The sequence below is a fragment of the Myxine glutinosa genome, chromosome 14 (assembly GCF_964187855.1).
Source record: "Myxine glutinosa chromosome 14, kmMyxGlut1.1, whole genome shotgun sequence".
Taxonomy (NCBI): Eukaryota; Metazoa; Chordata; class Myxini; order Myxiniformes; family Myxinidae; genus Myxine; species Myxine glutinosa.
In genome coordinates, this window is record NC_136274.1 from 10584745 (window position 1) to 10606729 (window position 21985).

A 21985-nucleotide genomic window follows, 5' to 3' on the forward strand; every position below is an offset into this window, starting at 1 on the left:
ATCTTCTCCAGGTTGTCGTAAGTCTTTCAAAGCTTCATTCTCAGCAATGAACAATTTTCCATTTTTGGCCGAATTCCCATCTTCCCTCATCAGACCAAGCATCTCACAACCGCCTGTTCTTGCAATATCTCCCGACCGATCGTAACCGTTCGTACGCAGTTCAATAATCAAATCACTCAAGCGCGAAGTAATTCCTGGAGAATCAATATCGGTTTTTTGCCCATAAAACGATGGACGCTCTTCTTCAATGTGCAGAGCTGGCTCAGGTGAAAAAGAATACGGGAAGGAAGAAACAGAGTCACGGCCGTTAGTTACTGGGTGTGGCATAAAAGAGTCTCCGTTTGCGAACACGGCTTGAGGGTCTCGGTGGAGTGCAATGTTAGATGAAGAGGGAAGACAAATGGGAGGAAATCCTGCCAAAGGTGTTGTGGTCAAGGTGAGAGCAGGAAAATTATCAGCATGAGGATATTCCAGCTGCAGTTTTAAGGGTTGGTCACTGATGGACTCAAAAGAAAGATCAGGAAAATGCTGAAGGATAAGAAAGAAGAAGAGTGAAAATACAAGTCAAGAACAACAAATCACCAATTCACAAGTAGATGTACCTACAATGTACTCTACCTTGTAACAAGTAATACAATATCCCTATAATGCACTCAATAACAAAATCCATTGAATGATGACTAGCAAAGACAAGGAATAAAGTAAAATACAAAAAGAAAAAAGAAAAGAAAAAAAAGTAAGTAGAACTTGCATTTGCATGAATCTTGAAATCTGAAAGAGAGGCCATCAGCTCATCCAGCTCACGTGTTGCTGAAGAGGCGGACACACGGATTGGCTGAGGACACTGCGGCCTGTAAGAATTCAGCGGGCAAGGACTCATTTCACAGCGAAAGATCATAAAGTAAGTAGCTTGTTTAAAAAAAAAAAGACAACCCGTCACGCAATGCCAAGTTTGGCATTCTTTATTTAATGGATCACGGATGAAGTAATTAAATCGTATTGAAAATGACTGGTATTGCAATGTGAAGATTACGCAAACACGGCATTCAAACCCACAATGACAAATAAAATGGGAGATTGACGCTTGTTGAAGCGTAAATTGCAGGGTAGAGGTTCTACAAATAAGCAGTGGGGTGTGGAGTGACACACGGTGGGTACACACGGCCAGGACAAACTTCAAGGATTTCTCTCTTACTCTCTCCCCCCATGTGTCATGCTCCCTCCCTCACACTATGTGTGGGTGTGAGTGTGTCATGCCTTCATCATCACATGGCCACCCTCTCCTTCCTGCCCTCTCCCTCACATCGTGTGTGTGTCATGCCTTCACCATCACGTGCTCACTTTCTCCCTTCTGCCCTCTCCCTCCATGTGTCATGCCCACTCCCTCACACTGTGTGTGTCATGCCTTCATCATCACGCCCACTCTCTTCCTCCTGCCCTTACCCTCACATCGTGCGTGTGTGTGTGTCATGCCCTCACCATCATGCGCCTCTCCCTCCATGTGTCATGCCCCCTCCCTCACACTACGTGTGTGTGTGTGTGTGTGTGTGTGTGTGTGTGTGTGTGTGTGTGTGTGTCATGCCTTCATAATCACATGCCCACCCTCTCCTTCCTGCCCTTACCCTCACATCATGTGTATGTGTGTGTGTGTGTGTGTGTGTGTATGTGTGTGTGTGTGTGTGTGTGTGTGTGTGTGTGTCATGCCTTCATCATCATGCCCACACTCTCCATCCCACCCTCTCTCACATCCTGTGTGTGTTATGCCCTCACCATCATGTGCCCACTCTCGCCCTCCTGTCCTCTCCCTCCATGTGTCATGCCCCCAACCTCACAGTATGGGTGTGTGTGTGGATGTCATGCCTTCATCATCACACGCACCTTCTCCATCATGCCCTTTCCCTCACATCGTGTATGTGCGTGTGTGTGTGTGTGTGCGGATGTCATGCCTTCATCATCACACCCACCCTCTCCATCATGCCCTTTCCCTCACATCATGTGTGTGTGTGTATGTATGTGTGTGTGTGTGTGTGTGTGTGTGTGTGTGTGTGTGTGTGTGTGTGTGTCATGCCCCTCTCCATCACCCCACAGTATGCTCTCAGAAAAATACAAAACTTACATTAATCAAAATCACAATACTAAAAAGCTGAATGATCTATATCACTTGAGTTGTTCAGGAAAATATAATAAATTAATAACACTTGTAACATTCCAGTGGACAAATCGATTTTGCCTTTGAAATAACTTTTGGCTGCAACTCAAAAATAATGCCCGATCTGCAGAAAGATGTGATGAAGTGAATTAGATATGGAAAGAACTACTTATAGTTTTAGCGACGACCAACAATACAAATCACCTTTGGGTGAAGGTCAGGTGTCAAAGATTGCTATAGTTTGACATGCATGTTTTATCCTCGAATTGGGGTTGAAATAGTCATAATTAAATAAAACCATGAAGTTAAAAAAAAAATTAAACAATAAAAACACACCCTGGTATGGCTGTGGGGTTGAGCTGCACATCACAAGAGCTATCTGGTTTAAACTGGTCATTTGTCGCACTGCTTCCAGATATGTGAGAACCAAGCATCTCCAGCTCCGTCACTCCACTCTGTGCCTGACTGGGGACTGACAACGAGAAGAGAATCAGTAATGGGTGCAGTGTGGTTAGGCCAATAATACAAACACAATGTTATTTAGTACAGTACATTTAGAAAGTATTCAGCCCCCTTCACTTTTTTCACATTTTGTTATGTTGCAGCCTTATGCTGAAATCGTTTAAATTCATTTTTCCCTCATCAATCTACACTCAATACCCCATAATGACAAAGAGAAAACAGGATTTTAGAAAGTTTTGCAAATTTATCAAAAAGAAAAAAACGGAAATATCACATTGACATAAGTATTCATACCCTTTGCTATGACATTTGAAATTTAGCTCAGGTGCCTCCCATTTCTCTTGATCATCTTTGAGATGTTTCTACACCTTGATTGGAGTCCACCTGTGGTAAATTCAATTGATTGGACATGATTTGGAAAGGCACACACCTGTCTATATAAGGTCTCACAGTGGACAATGCATATCAGAGCAAAAACCAAGCTATGAGGTCGAAGGAACTGCCTGCAGAGCTCAGAGACAGGATTGTGTCGAGGCACAGATCTGGGGAAGCCTACAAAAACATTTCTGCTGCATTGAAGGTTCCCAAGAGCACAGTGGCCTCCATAATTCTTAAATGGAAGTTTGGAACAACCAGGACTCTTCGTAGAGCTGGCCGCCCAGCCAAACTGAGCAATCGGGGGAGAAGGGCCTCAGTAAGAGAGGTGACCAATAACCCAATGGTCACTCCGGCTGAGCTCCAGAGATCCTGTGTGGAGATGGGAGAAACTTCCAGAAGGACAACCATCACTGCAACACTCCACCGATCTGGGCTTTATGGCAGAGTGGCCAGACGGAAGCCAAACAGTTCAATCTTGGTTTATTTAATCAGACCACATAATCTTGTTTCTCACGATCTGAGAGTCCTTTAGGTGCTTTTTTGCAAACTCCAAGTGGGCTTTCATGTGTCTTTCACTGAGGAGAGGCTTCGATCTGGCCACTCTGCCATGAAGCCCAGATCGGTGGAGTGTTGCAGTGATGGTTGTCCTTCTGGAAGTTTCTCCCATCTCCACACAGGATCTCTGGAGCTCAGCCAGAGTGACCATCGGGTTATTGGTCACCTCTCTTACCAAGGCCCTTCTCCCCCGATTGCTCAGTTTGTCCGGGCGGCCAGCTCTAGGAAGAGTCCTGGTTGTTCCAAACTTCCTCCATTTAAGAATTATGGAGGCCACTGTGCTCTTGGGAACCTTCAATGCAGCAGAGATTTTTTTTTGTGGGCTTCCCCAGATCTGTGCCTCGACACAATCCTGTCTCTGAGCTCTGCAGGCAGTTCCTTCGACCTCATGGCTTGGTTTTTGCTCTGATATGCATTGTCCGCTGTGAGACCTTATATAGACAGGTGTGTGCCTTTCCAAATCATGTCCAATCAATTGAATTTACCACAGGTGGACTCCAATCAAGGTGTAGAAACATCTCAAAGATGATCAAGAGAAATGGGAGGCACCTGAGCTAAATTTCAAGTGTCATAGCAAAGGGTCTGAATACTTATGTAAATGTGATATTTCAGTTTTTTCTTTTTAATAAATTTGCAAAACTTTCTAAAATCCTGTTTTCTCTTTGTCATTATGGGGTATTGAGTGTAGATTGATGAGGGAAAAAATGAATATAAACGATTTTAGCATAAGGCTGCAACATAACAAAATGTGAAAAAGTGAAGGGGTCTGAATACTTTCTGAATGCACTGTAACTTTGAGCTCAGAGAAAGAAATATAGAATGAAATTAGTACAGGACTATATTTAATCACCGCTGGGATGCCTCAGGTTAGGTTGGAGCCATCTGGAGCAGAAGTCGTAAGCCATGTAATATTTAACATCCACCAACTATTGCTTGCAGACGGGACACCTGGCTTAATGTCCATCCGAGGAACAGCGCACGCAACGCCCTTCTTGGGAAGCACCGACATGACAGTTTGTAGTCAGGTCCGGAATCAAATCCAGGCTAAATAAAATCAAACGTAAGGGCGCTACCTCTGCAATATCTTGTTGGATGCAACTTGGATGGATTGTTGTATTCAAGCCAAATTGGAATTATAAATCCTCCTTTTCATAATTCATGTCTCATCAAAAGTACATTAAACAAAAGTTCCATCCATCGAACATTATTCATCACAAGACTCTCCTGTACAACTCGTCTCGTTTTCCATCCACTGTGCCGTCCCTTTAAACATCACCAGTCCATTTCAGTCTTCCACCTTCTACGCTTGGAAAAATTCCCCAGCATGAGTTATTATCTATTTATGGTGATTTAAATTCTGAAAAAACCCGAGAGTAAAATAAAGTAAAAATAATTTAGCCTGCGCTTCATTTCTGCTTCCTTCCAAAAACATGACTGCTATCAATGACTCAGATGAACATGCAATTTACCACCTTACTGACCCGAAAATGTGAATGCTATTATTATCAATCTTAGTCTTGTCAACATTATTCTTATTCTTCATAGTTTACAATCGCCTTTTCCAAATGTTCTTCAACAATTCCTCTTTTAAGGTCTTCATTCACACCAGCACCATTTTCCCCTCTACACTGAGAGTGCACATCACAAATAGCTTGATGGTTACCTCCACCACTGAAGGTGTCCACCCCTGTTTGTCTGTCTGTGAGCAGGATATCTCAAAAAGTTATGGAGATTCGGACGAAACTTGGTGGATGAGTTGCTTCGGTGGCAAATACGAGCCGATTAGATTTTGGTTCAGGTCCGAGTCCAGATCCGGCCCATCAGTGGGATAAACCACCTTTAGAGGCCATTTTTCCCCGCAAAGCAGGGGTTGGCCTTTTTCGGGAACCGTGGTTGTTGTTGTTTTTTGGTCCCCTTTTTGAAGCAATGTTTTATGGCCGGATGCCCTTCCTGACGCCAACCCTTTTTGCCGCCTTTAACGACAAACAGGGAATTACCAGTGAACTGGTACTCAATTAGCCGACCTCGGAAGGATGACAGGCTGAGTCAACCCCCCTGGCGTTAATTCAGCGATCGACTGGGATTCGAACCCAGGATCCTAGGATCCTAAGCCGGCACCCTAGCCGCTAGCCCAACACCAGGCTCAGTTCATTTCCCATCAGTGGGATACAAAACATAAACTGTTCAGCCTGGCGAAGGTATGCTCTCCACCGAGTGCCATTCTCGTTTCACTTGATTTCTCTCGCCTGTTTTTGTCAAACAAACTCGAAAAGATTTTACTCCCTCATATCGATTACACTCATGGCAGCAAAATTAATGCTACACTTCGCCAAGCTACGCTTTGTCGAATGGGCTCTTTTGCTCTGACGAAGGGTTACCACCCGAAATGGCAGCTTCTCCTTGCCTCCCTCGGCGGTTACAGCACTCTTCAATCAAGGTTCTGCTGCTTCCATCTTCTGAATCACTCATTGGGTTACAAGTCAAAATACAAATGATGGTATCTCGATTTAGCAAAGCTAATTAAGACCTAAACCTAATGAGGTTCAGCCATGGTGTAATCCAAATGTCCTTTAAGGGATGTTTGAAGTGAAAGAAAACTTTTGCAACACATGCAATGATTGACAATTACATTATTTCACAAATCCCCATTCAAATACCCTTCCTTGCGGTCTCCAAGAAAAAAAAAAGAATCTTAAAATGAAGCAATTAATGAAAACTCCAAACACACTGTTTTAGCTCCCAGTATGGAATGGAAGGTAGAAGGGTGAGGGGTGGTGAGCACGTTTTGCAACTCAGGTGACATTGTGCTCTTTTTTCGCATTTCCTTTTTTATTGTTTAAACATCGATGTAATTATCGTGATGGAGATCGCACATAAATAACATGCAAGACAACAGACATCAGTAGACACCAGTGAACCTGCAGATGAATGAGCCATTGGTTCGGATGGGAATGCTATGCAGACATTTTTTGCATTCCGGAGAGAAAACGAGATGGAGGGAATGGCTAAAGGGAAGGCAACCGAAGGAGAATCTGCCAGCAAAATAATTTAAAAAGAGCATGCAAGAACGTGGAAAGAGGCAACAAGTTCACTTGCAATGTGTGGAATTCAGTTATCATCGAATATCAAAAGGCGTTCCAATGCCATCAGAACAGAAAGCCATGTCCGATAGGAAAGCTGCTGTTTACACACCCAAGTAGGCCAGGCTCGCTGCCCTTTTAGGGAAATGTGTGCTATGGGCAGCGCCGCTTGCATTCGTGTGGTGTCCTGACTCATTAAAAGGCGGTTCTGACTCCTTTTCACCATTTTAAACACAATTTGTAATGCACCTTAGACAGTTTGTGGATAGATTATAGTTTGTAGACAGAGAGGCCAACATTTCTGGCTTATCGTCCCAAAAACGTTCAGCTGTGCCAATGTCAAATTTGATAATTTAAGATTTTCAATACAACATTGAAGCCGATAAAAGACCAGGATGACAGAGGGTAAAAAGGCAACAAACTGACAGAGGGATCGAGAGACCACATTTGAACAAAACAAGTAAGGGGATATTTAACAAGAACAGACGAGAGAGATGATGAGGAGGAAAAACAGTGGCCCACGGATAAGAGGGTTGGGGTTTGATGCGGTTATTGGGAGTAGAGCATATTGTCAGTGAGGATGGGTGATGAAAATTAGATGGTAGTTCACCACCTGCTTGAAGCCCTGGAAGAAATAGTGTGATCGAATAACCTCAGAAAAGGTGGTTTCAGAAATGGGAGGAAAGAGGAACAAAAGAGTGGAGGTGTGCAGTAAGCCTGCATTATAGGAGTTTAACCCGGAAGTGCTTTCTGGAAAAATTATGGGTTCTCGAGGAGCTGGGAAGGATCATAGGGCAAAGAGAGTAGAGGGAACTATATCTGAGGAGAGGCGGTAAACAACAGAGAGGCCACCCATCTGTCTGTTTTGGCAAATAACGTTGAGAGCATTAAATTCCAGTTTCCAAGAGAGGCATGTGATCTTTGGGCACCAGCACATAGAGAAGACCAGGAATCCATTAAGCTATCGATAAAGGCCTTGTATGCGATGCGTAGTTCGGATTTAACAAGCAATGACTTGGAATGACGCAGGATGCCCAATCTGTCTGACTTTGGAGACCAGCTTTGGTATGTGGTTAATCCAGGAGAGGTTATGGCTGAGGATGAGGAGGAGGCGATAAGTTTAAGAGATGGAATCTCTTCAAATGGATGTCCATGTAAATTGATCTGTACCAAATACAGTCACGTGAAAAAGTAAGTACACCCCATGTAAAGTTTTGACTTTTTCAACATATTTCAACATACAGATATTTGATCTTCATTTCAACAATATTGATAGATAAAGGTGATATAATATAACAAATATCATGAAACATTTACATTTTGTAGTCCATTGTATAATTGAAATAAATATAAATGCAAATTTCGCATGTGGAAAAAGTAAGTACACCCCTACATTTATCACTACTTCAGAAAACCTAGAATTACAATCAGGTGCACCAGCTCAAGTGCAAATGATTAGCACATTGTCAGAGAGAATCTTGGAGGAACCTGTCTTATTTAAACCTCAGACATTTAGTTTGGTTTGCTCTTTGTTGTTGATGTGTGCGGCGTCACCATGCCTAGATCAAAAGAGCACTCTGAGGCCTTCAGAAGGAAGGTTATAGATGCCTACGAGTCTGAGAAGGGATTTAAAAAGATCTCCAAAAAATTTGAAATCAATCATTCGACTGTCCGGAAGATCATCTACAAGTGGAGAAGATTCCAAACAACTGCCAACTTGTTCAGGCCAGGCCGCACCAGCAAGTTCAGCCCGAGAGCAGACCGCAAGATGCTGAAAGAAGTCTCTAAGAACCCCAGAAAGTCATCACGGGACCTACAGGTAGCTCTTGCCACTGTTGATGTCGAAGTGCACGGGGCTACCATAAGAAAGAGGCTACACAAATTTGATCTACATGGGAGGTGTGCCATGAGGAAACCTTTGCTGTCCAAAAAGAACATCAGGGCAAGACTAAAGTTTGCCAATGCACACCGAGGCAAAGACCAGCACTTCTGGAACAATGTGCTCTGGACAGATGAGTCAAAGGTAGAGCTATTTGGCCACAGTACCAGAAGACATGTTTGGTGAAAACCAAAGACAGCATTTGACAACAAGAACCTGATACCAACTGTAAAGCATGATGGTGGAAATATTATGGTTTGGGGCAGCTTTTCTGTATCAGGACCTGGGCAGCTCACCAATATAGAATCCATTATGAATTCTTCATTGTACCAGAGGGTGCTTGAGGATAATGTGAGGCCATCTGTCGGGAAGTTGAAGCTCAACCGAAGGTGGACCTTGCAACATGACAATGACCCTAAACATACCAGTAAATCCACCAAGGAATGGCTGAAAAGAAAGAAATGGAGGGTTCTGGAATGGCCAAGTCAAAGCCTGGATCTAAATCCCATCGAGATGTTGTGGGGGGATTTGAAACGAGCTGTGCATGCAAGAAACCCCTCAAACATCGCACAGCTGAAAGAATTCTGCATGGAGGACTGGGCAAAAATTTCTTCCAGTCGATGTCAGAGACTGGTAGATAGTTATAAGAAACGCCTACTTGAGGTTGTTTCTGCCAAAGGGGGCAATACCACATATTAGAGCCAAGGGTGTACTTACTTTTTCCACATGCGAAGTTTGCATTTATGTTTATTTAAATTATACAATGGGCTACAAAATGTAAATGTTTCATGATATTTGTTATATTATATCACCTTTATCTATCAATATTGTTGAAATGAAGATCAAATAGCTGTATGTTGAAATATGTTGAAAAAGTCAAAACTTTACATGGGGTGTATTTACTTTTTCACATGACTGTATGTTTGTCGATCCTTCCAGGAGTGCAGCATTAGACCAAGATTTTCCAGGATTTCAATAAATGTTCCATTTGTCAGACCAACATTAAATCAATTCCAGACTATAGCCAAGTCGATGGCACGCCATTGCAAATCCACATGACTCCCACCAAAGCAAAGTTGAAAGATGCCAAAATGTTTTCCAGGAATGACCCAACATCAAATATTGAGTTCAAAAAAAATTCCCCTGTTTTGACCCCTGGGATCCCAAGTTCCCACTTCCTGAGCTATGAACCATTTTAAGGCCATTTTCAGTGCTAGAGCAGGGGTTAGCCTTGCGTGCCCCATGACAATCTTCTCCATTTTGCCCTATTTTCTACATCTCCCCTTGTTAACCCCCTTGCCCACATTTCTTCTTCTACCATCTTTAGGCAAGTCTTTCTCGGTCTTCCCCGTCCTCTACTTCCTTCTACATTCATTTCCATCACTCTTCTCACCCAGTCACTTTCATCCTTCCTCAACACATGACCAAACCATCTCAACCTGTTTCTCTTCACAGCATCCATCACAGGCTCTATTCCCATCATCTTTCGCAATTCATCATTTGTCTTCCTCTCTCTCAACGATATTCCACACATCCACCGAACCATTCGCATTTCCACCCTTTCTAGACTTCGTTGCTGCTCTACGTTCATTACCCATGTCTCGCTCCCATAAATCATAACACTTCTCACACATGCAGCATAACATACACCTTTCCCTTCAGCTTCAATGACACTCCCCTTCTCGTCAGCACGCCACTCAGTTCCCGAAAGTTCTTCCCAATATCAAAATCTCCCTCTAGCAACCATTGCTGAGTGTGATCCACCTTCTCCATTCAGCATGCCTCAGCATAGCTAACAAAATGTTTTCACACCTTCCAGCTTCACGCCATCTCCAAGATCCAACTCAAAATTTCCGCCATCTGCAGCTCCCTCTGTGCACACCTTACACTTGAATGTAGCTGCCACACTGGTTAATGACCCTCTCAGAACACTACATTTTTGATGAACTCACTCAGCGCAAATTGTACATTGAATGGAGTTCACTCCGATACCCTTCCTGCACACAGTATACGGCCACTTTCCAGTTCTTTCCACCTCACCACATGCTTTACCATTTGCCATCACCTTCGTCTTTCCGATATTCACCTTCAGACCTTTTGCCTCCATACATTCCTTCCACTTGTTCATCTTCTCCTTCAGTCCATCCATACTCTCCCCAATCAACACCAGATCATCTGCATACAACTCCCCCTTTATGTTCTGAGCCAGCACCTCCATCACAGCTACAAATAGTAGTGGACTTAGTACCGACCCCTGATGCACTCCCACCTTCACCTCAAACTCACCACTGTTCCGGTTCCCGTCCTTTGGCCTTACAGCTGTGCGTGCTCTCTCGTATATTGCCATCACTACTCTGATCAACCATTCCTCTACTCCTAACTTCCTCAATGGCCATGTCACTACTTTGCGTGAAACCCTATCGAATGCTTTCTCCAGATCAACAAACCCAAGAAACAACTGCTTCCTCTTCTCCATGTACTTCTCCTGCAACTGCCTTACAATAAAAAACGCGTCTGTCATTCCTCTTCCTGGCATAAACCAAACTGCATTTCGTCGATCTTCACTTTCTTTCTCATCCTCTTCTCCAACACCCTTTCCAATACCTTCATTCCATGCTCTCATAACTTTATCGCTCGATACGAGCAACAGTCCATAGGGCCACCTTTCCCCTTGTATAGAGGGACGAGGGTACTCAGTTCCCAATCCACTGGAATGTGGCCTGCTTTCACCACCAGATTGCAGATCTCTGTCATTCTCTTCACACCCAAACTTCCCGCTGCCTTCAACAAATCTCCCACAACTCCCGTCGGCCCTCCCGCTTTTCTACTCTTCATTGTTTTTATCACTTCCTCAACTTCCTTCTCGGTTATCTTCTCTGCCGGTCCTAAAACTGGGTTACTCTCTATGTTGCCATCCCATTCATTATCTGTATTCAACAGCATTTCCATATATTTCTTCCATCTTCCTTTAATTCCATCTGGGTCCACAACGATTTGTCCCACTTCATCCTTCAAGCAACTCACCCCCATCACATCACACCTCTCTTTCGCTATCTGCTTTGCAATCCTGAATACCGCTCTCTGACCCTCTTCTGAATCCAAGCGTTCTCCGAACATTTTCCTATATGCCTCCTGTGCCTTTGCTACCTCTTTCTTTGCAGCCTTCTTGGCTGCCATATAAGTTTCATGCCTCTGCCTTATAACCGTTTGGGATACCAAACGTAAACTGTGCAGCCTGTGGCTGCTGGTTGCATCATTGTTAGGAGCGTGGCTGTGCAGCTGATGCAGGGAGGATATCCCCCTTTCTAGTGAGCTGGTACTCATATTGCCGACCTCGGAAGGACAACCGGCTGAGTCAACCCACCTGGTGTTATTTAATGGCACAATCGACAGTGGCTTGAACTAAAGACCCGAACATTTTCAGCCAGCCACCTTAACCGTTAAGCTGTTTTTGTGCCACTAGTGAATTATGGCAGACAAAAAAAAACACCGTAGGGTGAACCAAAATTTTAGATCAAAGAAAAAAAAGAAAAAGTAAAAAACTATGGCTTTCTGGAACAACGTTTAATCAAATAAAAGTATTTTTGAGAAGAGAAAACTGAATTTTTTCAGTGAGGTTTTAATAAATACTTTTGAGAAGAAGCATCATGTTGGATTAAACGTTTGCTCTATCACGTTTAGTTGAGAACAGAAAGTGTGCTTGTTAAGTGACACTTTCATGTTACAATTGTGGTGTACTCTAAGGCATTTCCATGAACAGATTTTCCATGATTTTATATCAGTGCATTTCGTACATCCTGTAGTAAAGGTGGACTGACTGTACCTGCAGAGTTTCCGAGTGGGGGATTGAACTGTGCTGCATTCAGCTCCTGCAGAAGCCTGTCCAACTCAGTCAGGTTGTTATCCAGCTTCGAACTCATCCTGCACAGTGAGCTACACCTGCAAATACAGAAAATAAATGCCCATCAGCAAAAACGTTATTACACAAAAATAGTAGGTTCAGACTATCGCACATTACTTGATACATGATGTGAAATGACACATGATAACAAAAACAATTGGGATCCATTCATCAGGCCCAAACCAGACACCACACACGTGTGAGTGTGATATGTACTTCTTGTATGAAACACCGCTGGTTTCATGGGGGGGGGGGGGAGGAGTCTGTTTCAGTGTTACAATTTTTAGTCTGTTTGATTACAATTCGCCAAAGGTTACAACAGGATGTTGCCGAGGTTCATTATGGACAAGACTGTGCCTCCTTGAGACTGGACAATAATTGTGTGCAATCACACGAGAATGGTTGGAATGCTGAGTGAGGATACAGGAATGCACTTTCTTTCCTTTGTTAGGGAATCGAAAGCATCAATGAAGTGGAGAGTTAAAAGTTTCCATCCTATGTATGACCCCGTAGATACAAGACACACAAATGGCGTGCATACGTCCAAAAATGGAAACTATACTGACCACATCACATATTTTACTGCAAGATATTCCGTTCTACCGAATATTTCCTGTTGCAGGTTGTTTGGATGTATGTGTCCCCCAATTTTGTCACGCATTAGGGGCCTGACCTTGTCGTTAGCCACCCTGCAGCCTTCTCTCGCTAGACACCATACACCAACCAGTTTCATGCTCTAACAGTTTACACCTACATAAAACTAGCAACAGTTAGAGGTATGGCTATGGGAATTATTTAGCTTCTGGTGGTTCATCCAAACACAAAGAATAAAGGAATCTAGTCAGGTGCCTTTAGTGGTGTACTTTCATGTAAAGCAAAAGTCATCAAGTGTCTTCAGCATGGAGACAGGAAAAGGTAGCGGCATTCCCCCCAACTAGAGACATCGTTGTTGTGGTGTCTACTCATCAGAAATGAACATCCTTTCATTGGTAGACCAGACATATGTAAAGTGCATACAAGCACAGCTTTTGCCTCTAAAAGGAATGCCTGGTAACAAACATGAGCAATTGAAATCCTCGACATTTGAGTGTATGGTAATATATGTGGTCACATATGTTCTAGGTGTGCTCCCATGGCATTGATTGATAATCCAGTGCAACCCTCAAGGCTCAAAAAGAGCGCGTTCGGAAACCATACTAACAGCAAAATTACACGAGAACGGAAATCGGTAGAGTGCATACCTCCGCCAGGCTGAATAGTTTACGATTTGTATCCCACTGATAGGCCGAATCTGGATTCGGACATGCACCAAAAATCTAATCGGCTTGTTTTTGTCACCTAACTAACTCATCCACCAAGTTTAGTCATAACTTGTCCTTAACTTTTTAAAATATCATGATACATTTATATATATACATACACATAGTCGTGGCCAAAAATATTGGCACCCTTGCACTTTTTTCAAATAACTCACAATTTTCTCGAAAAATAAGTTGAAATTGACAAAGGTATTTGGTCTCCACAATTCTTTATTTCACTGTTAATATTACAGAACCTTTATTTTTGATTCAGAACTTAATATATCCTTTTAAATCAGAAAATAAAAGAAATGGCATTGACAATATTATTGACACCCGAGACTTAATTAGCCTTTGGACAAAATAACTGCAGTCACATGCTTCCTATAGCCATGAATGAGCTTCCTACACCTCTCTACTGGCAGTTTGACCCACTCTTCTTGTGCATACTGCTCCATTTCTGCCAGATTTGACCGGTGCCCTCTCCCAACTGCTGTTTTCAGATCTCCCCAAAGGTGTTCAATGGGAATTAGTTCTAAACTCATTTCTGGTCACTTCAGAACAGTCCAGTGTTTTGTCATGAACCATTCCTGGGTGCTTTTGTAGTGTGTTTGGGGTCATTGTCCTGCTGCAAGACCCATGACGTTCGACGGAGACGCAGCTCTCTGATACTGGGTTGAACATTGCACTCCAAAATGCCTTGGTAATCTCCTGATTTCATGATGCCATGCACACATTCAAGGCACCCAGTACCAGAGGCAGTACAGCAACCCAAAAACACCACTGAACCTCCTCCAGGTTTGACTGTTGGGAAGGTGTTCTTTTCTTTGAAGGCTTCATTTTGTTTTCTGTAAACATAGAGATTATGTGCTTTACCGAAAAACTGTAATTTGGTCTCATCTGTCGTCTGGACATTCTCCCAGAAAGATTTTGGCTTGTTCATGTGTGTTTTGGAAAACTCCAGTCAGGCTTTCTTATGTCTCACTCTCAGCAGTGGGGTCCTCCTAGGTCTCCTACCAAAGAACCCCCTTTCATTGAGTTGGCGACGGATGGTGCGAGTTGAAACTGCCGTACCGTGTATCTGAAGGTCAGCTTCAATCTGTTTGGCAGTTGATCGAGGTGCTTTCTCCACCATTCAAACAATCCATCACTGCAGTCTTCGATCAAGATTTCTCTTGCGGCCACGTCCAGGGAGGTTGGCTACAGTGCCATGGGCCTTAAACTTCCTGATAACATTATGTACGGTGGACACAGGAACATGGTCTCCGAGATGGACTTGTAGCCTTGAGATTGTCCATGCTGACCTACAATCTTGTGTCTGACCTTCTCAGACAATTCTCTAGTTTTCTTTCTTTTCTCCACAAACAGTGACACAAAACAGCAGAATGACTCTTTTTCTCGATTCAAACTGGTTGAATGAGTGATTTTTATATTGCAGGCACCTGCAACTCATCACATGTGAGTTCAATTCCAAAGTAAGGGAGAATCACCTGCTTGAAATCTAATTATTTCTTACAACTTCTAAAAGGTGCCAATAATATAGTCCGGGCCATTTTAGGATTCCTGTGTGGAATAAGCTAAGATTTGGTAATTTTTTCAGCTTTTTTTGTTTTGGTCCACTGCAAACCAAAGAAATACATATGTGGGTACCAAAATATTATTTAATTTCAACAATTTTCTGGAAGAAATGGTGCATTATTTGAGAAAAGTTCAAGGGCGGCAATATTTTTGGCCACGACTGTATATATACAGCGCATTCAGCAAGTATTCAGACCCCTTCACTTTTTGTACACCGCTCCTTTCCTATGCCATCTCCAGGCATTGCAAAACGTCATTGCCGGGCACCGAAGGGGGCTCGGCAGTGACGCACGCTGAAAGGGAGTACTCAATTTTCACTCTGGTTGTTTGTTTGTTTTCTTTCTTTCTTTCTTGTTTGTCCGGGTGATATCTCAGCCATCCTTTGAGCTAGGAAGCTGAAATTTCGGCACAACAGTGAGCAAGTCCTTTGTCAAAAACAGTATTTTTTGTTTTTTGATTAATCAATTAATTGAGGAGTTATTTAATTATTAGCGATTAATTAAGTACTTATTTAATTAATGAAATTTCCTTTCTCTTCTGACCATTAACTCAGGCACCTTTTGAGTTAGGAAGCTGATATTTGGACATGCCAATGACCAGGTGATTTGGCTGCAAAAGCTATTTTTGATTTATTAATTCATCAATTAATCGATTAATTATTTAATTATTCGATTAATGACCTATTTAATTAAATTTGTAAAAGATACATCTTCGGATGAAGCACTAGTGGTTTAGTTATGCTATTAGCCAATTGATCAAGAAAATATTTTGTGATAATCTTTTATTGATTTTAATTATACAATTAATCAATCAATTATTGTACACCTCTCCCTCCCAATGCAGTCTCCATGAGCTGCATTGCGGTATTGCCGGGCACCAGAGGCGCCCCGGCAATGCCGCGCTGTAGGATATTTAATTATTTGGCATGGGGGCGGTGTACTTTTAATGTATCTGTACTTGTTTCACATTTTGTTATGTTGCAGCCTTATTCTGAAATCGTTTAAATTCATTTTTTCCCTCATCAATTTACACACAATACCCCATAATGACAAAGAGAAAACAGGATTTTAGAAAGTTTTGCAAATTTATTTAAAAAAAAAAACGAAATATCACATTGACATAAGTATTCATACCCTTTGCTATGACACTTGAAATTTAGCTCAGGTGCCTCCCATTTCTCTTGATCATCTTTAAGATGTTTCCACACCTTGATTGGAGTCCACCTGTGGTAAATTCAATTGATTGGACATGATTTGGAAAGGCACACACCTGTCTATATAAGGTCTCACAGCTGACAATGCATATCAGAGCAAAAACCAAGCCATGAGGTTGAACGAACTGCCTGCAGAGCTCAGAGACAGGATTGTGTCGAGGCACAGATCTGAGGAAGCCTACAAAAAATTTCTGCTGCATTGAAGGTTCCCAAGAGCACAGTGGCCTCCATAATTCTTAAATGGAAGAAGTTTGGAACAACCAGGAATCTTCCTCGAGCTGGCCGCCTGGCCAAACTGAGCAATTTGGGGAGACGGGCCTTGGTAAGAGAGGTGACCAGGAACCCGATGGTCACTCTGGTTGGGCTCCAGAGATCCTGTGTGGAGATGGGAGAAACTTCCCGGACAACCATCACCGCAACACCCCACCGATCTGGGCTTTATGGCAGAGTGGCCTGATGGAAGCCTCTCTTCAGTGAAAGACACATGAAAGCCTGCTTCGAGTTTGCAAAAAAGCACCTAAAGGACTCTCAGACTGTGAGAAACAAGATTCTGTTGGATGGGCGGGGGGGGGGGGGGAGGGGGGGGGTGGGGGGGGGGGTGCTGTCAGAGAAACAAGCAACAAGAGGTGCTGAGGTCGAGAGAGAGAAGAGTGGAGAAGGAGACTGATGGGGGAGAGGTGTGGTTTGTCAAAGAGGACCAAGTGGTAAGAGGTGGAAAGAGGGGGAGGTGGAAAGCAAGTGGGCTGTCAGATGCTTGTGATTGGCAGGTGGTGGCAGACCTAAAGCCACAATGGGTATTCCCAAAGGAGATCTGTGTGACAAGGTTGCGGCCTGACATTGTCATTTGGTCAGATGCAACAAGACAGGTCATCTTAGGGGAATTGTCAGTACCTTGGGAAGAGAACATGGAGGAGGTGCATGAGAGGAAGAGAGGAAACTACAGTGAGCTGGAGGCAGAGTGCCGGGAGAAGGGTTGGCGAGTTTCATGTCAGCCATTTGAGGTGGGGTGTAGAGGGTATATTGGCAATTCCTTTTCTGCATTTCTTGCTCGGCTTGGAGTGTGTGGGACAGAAAGAAGGAGGATGTGTGACAAAGTGGCCCAGGTTGCCTTGAAAAGCTCATTTTTGATATGGAGGAAGTTTATGGAGGCACGTCGAACGGTGTAGGTTGGTTGTGGTTTTTTTTTTTTTTTTTGTAACTGTTATTTCTTATTTTGTGTATGTGAGTGAGTGAGTGGGTGAGGGTGTGTGTTTTTGCATGAATTAATTTTTGCATGAGTGTGTCTTTTTGTATGTTTAGTGGTGTATGTTGTAAGGGTAGGTGGTTGGTTGGTTGGTGTTGTGTGTGTGTGTGTATGTGTGTGTATGAATGATCTGGTGTGTTTTGTTGGTGAGTGGTGAAGGGTATAAAGGTGGGTGTTTGAGTGTTCCACCATGTTTGTTTGGTGCTGTGGATTCTGGATGCGGAGGTGTTGTTGTTGTTGTAGTCTGCGTTCGCACTGGCTGGGGGTGGGGGTATGTACGCATCCAGGTGTTGTTGCTGCATGTGGATGTGCCCCTGCTGGCCCACCTTAGCTGATCGTATCGAGATTGAAGGGCCGAAACGGGATGAGGCTGAGGACCTCGACTGAGGACCCGGTCAGTGCAGCACACTTGTGGACCAAGTGTGTTTTGAACTTATATATATATATATATATATATATATATATATATATATATATATATATATATATATATATATATTGTTGCGGATATGGGATTTGGCCTCCATCCATATCCGCTTGTAAATATTCCCCTATTTCCCCAATACTCCCCAACTATCCCCAATCCCCCATTCCCTAGTCCCATTGTCTGTAAACAACACTCTGTAGAACCGACCTTCCCCTTCTTCCCCCATTAAATGTCGTGCCCAGGTTCACCGCATCTCACGTAGACAACTATAGGACATCTTGCTAGTTATTCTTAGTCTATGTCAGTTAAGGACTCGTTTCCATTAATTCTGACTCTTCGTTGCACCAGAATGTGATTGTATGGCACCAGTAGTGAGTTTACGACCTCCCCATACCTCCTCCCATCTTCCTCATGAAACTACAACAACAACAACAACTACAACAACAGCGCGCGGGGAGTGTGCGTCCTCACTCCGGCTTGATTAGCCGCCATTGCCCATGTTCTCCGACGGGGTTACCACAAAGGGGCTGGCTGTCAGCTCCTCGTCAAGGGCGGAGCCCGGTAACCCCCCCGCACCCAATAAGAAGCGGCGGGCCGATTCCATCTGGGGCGGAGCTAACGAGCCGAGGGCGTGTCACTCCCCGCTGGATATACGCAGCCACTTACCGGAGGTGACGTCAGATGCGCCCCCAGCTTGGAAAGAGAAGTCGCCACCTCCGAGCGCTGAGAGACCTCCCTGCATCTTTTGGACCGCGCTTTATCCTGTCCCTGAGCCAAGGTGCACCTTGTGCTATCCATCGACTACCTGCCCTTCCTTGCCATCAATCCCTGTGTGAGTCAGTCTTGTCCTGTTTATCTGTGGTCTGTCGGGGCTACTATAAGACCGTGATTAAGTGCCCACCTTCCTATGCTGTACCTCTTGTCAGTGTAATCTAAACGTTCTGCATACAAATATTATAACCTCCTCCGGAGGTCTTGAGAACTGTACCCCTGGTGTCGTGTCATTTAATCCAGTCGTTGTGTCCTTTCCTTAATTGATTTAGCATAGCGCGATTTGGCCAACGTTCGAGTGGAATCGGGTAAACTGTGCAGACGCGATCATACCAAACCGCTCGGTAAACTAACATCCAAAACCGCGTCTGTAACATTTGGTGTCGAGGAGTTGGATTCGGACCTGGGACTAAATTTGTTAGGCCCAAATTTTGGAACACCAATTGTACCATTAGGGTAACATTTGGTGTCGGGAAGTGGGATTCGATCCGGAGCGCGTTTCACGCGCTCGAAATTATAACGGCGAAATTTGATTGTGTTTTACAAAAAAAATAAAAATCCGAATTTTGAAAGTCGCGCTATGGCAGACCAAGACGGCTGGGTTCCGTTAGAAGAGAGTGAGGCAGGGTCGATCCAGGACCAAAATGAGGGACAAGAGGAGAGCGAAGCAGTGAGGGTAGCAGACGCACAAAATGGCGCCTCGCACATGGCCACGGCGACCGCGCCCGCGACCGTGGTAGCGCCGCTGGTGGATTCGAACCTTTTCCTCCTGCAAATGAGGGCCCTTATGGAACAAATTGGAGGTTTGAAAAACAGTATGGGGGTAATGGGAAACCAAATGGGGGTAATGGGAAGCCAAATGGGGGTAATGGGGAACCGGATGGAGGCTCAGAGTGAGCAAATGGGGGTAATGAGGGACGAAGCGAGGGGTACCAGTGAGGGGTTAGACAATAATTTTAAGGGATTAGACAAGAAATTTGGGAAGTTAGACAATAATTTTGAGGAGTTAGACAAGAAATTTGGGAAGTTAGACAATAATTTGGAGGGGTTAGACAACGGGATAAAAGAGGTGAGAAATGGGTTAATGGGGGTAGAAAACAGAATGGCCGCTCAAGAGAATCAAATGGAAGGGATGCAAAAGGGGTTAGAGGGGTTAGAAAACAGGATGGAAGGCAAATTGAGGGACATGAGGGACCAAGCGGAAAGGGAAGTTAAACAAATGGGGCAGCAGATAGAGGGGGTCAGAATGGGGGTAGAAACCAAACTGGATGCTTACAGGGAGGAAATGGAGCAGATGAGGGTGGCATCTGGGCAGGAGATGCAAGTGATGGGAGAGGAGATTAGAAGAGGGGTGAGTGAGGAGGTCGGAGGAGTGCGCGAGGAGGTGAGGCACTGTAAGGAGCACATGGAGAAGGAGGTGAGAAAGGGGACTGTAAAGTTACAAGGGGGCATAGAGGACCTGACGCAGGAAGTAGAACAACTGACAGAGGGACAAAAAGAACTAACGGAGCAGGTTCAAAGGAACACTGCGGTACTAGGAGGGTTAAGAGCGACACAAAACGACATAAAAAACGACTTGATAGCGACAAAGAGGCAATGTCAGATGGTATGTGAGGGACTGACAACGAGGTTGGACGAGGTGACAGAGGTAATGGAGACGAAGGACCGGCAGGTGAGGACGCACATGGAAACGGTCAAGGTAGCCTTAGAGGACGAGCTTGAGGAGACGTACCGGGAAATAAAAGAGGTAAAGCAGAAATTAGAAGAAGTGGAAGAAGGGGTAAGCGAAATTAAGAAGCGACGGAGAGGGGATAAGAAAGAGATAAAAGAGGAGATAAAAGAATTGGTCCAAAGTCTGTGTTTGGATCGTGATGATGTGCTCATTAACCGGATGAGGGATTCGCAGGTGATGGAGGAGAAGCGAAGAGGAAGAGGACCCGGTGTAAGTGGTGACCAATATGGTCGTGCGTATGATGCGCCAGGTGATTTAAGAAGCTTGGGGGTCGAGATGGACCCGGGTGTTCGTGAGAGGCCGTTGGTGAAGTGTGCGACAGGTCTGGTGTGCGAAAAAGGAGGTGTGCGAGAAAGTCCGACTCTGGGGTGTGTGAGGAAAAAGTGCGTGCCAAGGAGTGAGGGTGCTGGCGAGAGTGAGTCGGTCGTAGCGCGTGTGCGAGGGAGCACATGGAAGCGCGGTGTGGTAAGTGTTACAGAGGGTAGCGCGTGTGCGAGGGAGCACATGGAAGCGCGGTGTGGTGAGTGTTACAGAGGGTGTGACGGGAGAGTGTGCGCGAGAAAGGTGTGTGACGGACAGGTGCATGGGGAAAGAGTGCGCTGTCGAGAGTAAGGGTGAGTGCGCTGTCAAGAGTGGAGGTGAGAGTAGTAAGAGTGACACGGAGCGTGAGTTGGTTGTGACAGGTGAGAAAGGAAGCACACCTGGAATGGTAGAGCGTGAGTGGGAATGCACGCTGGAATTGGTAGTGAGGCACGTGGTTGGGTGTGCGAGTGAGAGCACACCTGTGATTGTCACAGAGGAGGTGACCGAGGAAGGGGCGCGAAGAGGTGTGTTGGTGAGGTGTGCGAGCGGCGAATGTGTGCCAAGGTGTTCGGCTGTTCGGTGGTCAGGTGTGTGACCAAGGCTGTGAGTGGAATGAGAGTACCGAGGTGTGTAAGTAAAGGTACGAGGAGCATGGAGACGGCTGGATGTGTGAGCAAGGAACGGGCTGCGGGGTGTAAGCATGCAGGTGAAGCATCGACGTTAAACGGAGCAGCGGTTAGGTCGACTTTTAGCCGAATCGGGCCCTCGGTGCGTGCTGGGCCTCGCTTTGAACGGCCGCGTCCGTGCTCCACTAGGCGGAGCGGGCAGCTGGATAGGAAGGGTCGTCATGGCGACCACGTTTTGTTAAGACGTGCCGGCAGGTCGAGATCGGGACATTGGATGGCTCCACGCCGAGATGGTGCGTGGGATCTCGGCCCAGGTAAACCTCCTTCCCTGCACCGAATGCGGGACGTATCCAGCCGCTGGCACAGAACAACCCGCATTCATGGCTTGGC

The 21985-nt window shown here is 44.7% G+C and overlaps 1 protein-coding gene across 1 annotated transcript in view; it reads right to left on the minus strand.

The window, feature by feature from the left end:
• LOC137439427 (paxillin-like) overlaps nucleotides 1-21985 on the minus strand; it is a 98473-nt gene that overhangs the window by 37098 nt on the left and 39390 nt on the right. Inside the window, exons 2-4 of the mRNA XM_078768219.1 lie at nucleotides 12327-12442; nucleotides 2486-2621; nucleotides 752-851 (exon numbers count right to left, since the gene is read on the minus strand). Coding sequence (XP_078624345.1) covers nucleotides 752-851; nucleotides 2486-2621; nucleotides 12327-12423 — 333 coding nt within the window. The 5' untranslated portion in view covers nucleotides 12424-12442. The remainder of the gene's footprint in view (nucleotides 1-751; nucleotides 852-2485; nucleotides 2622-12326; nucleotides 12443-21985) is intronic.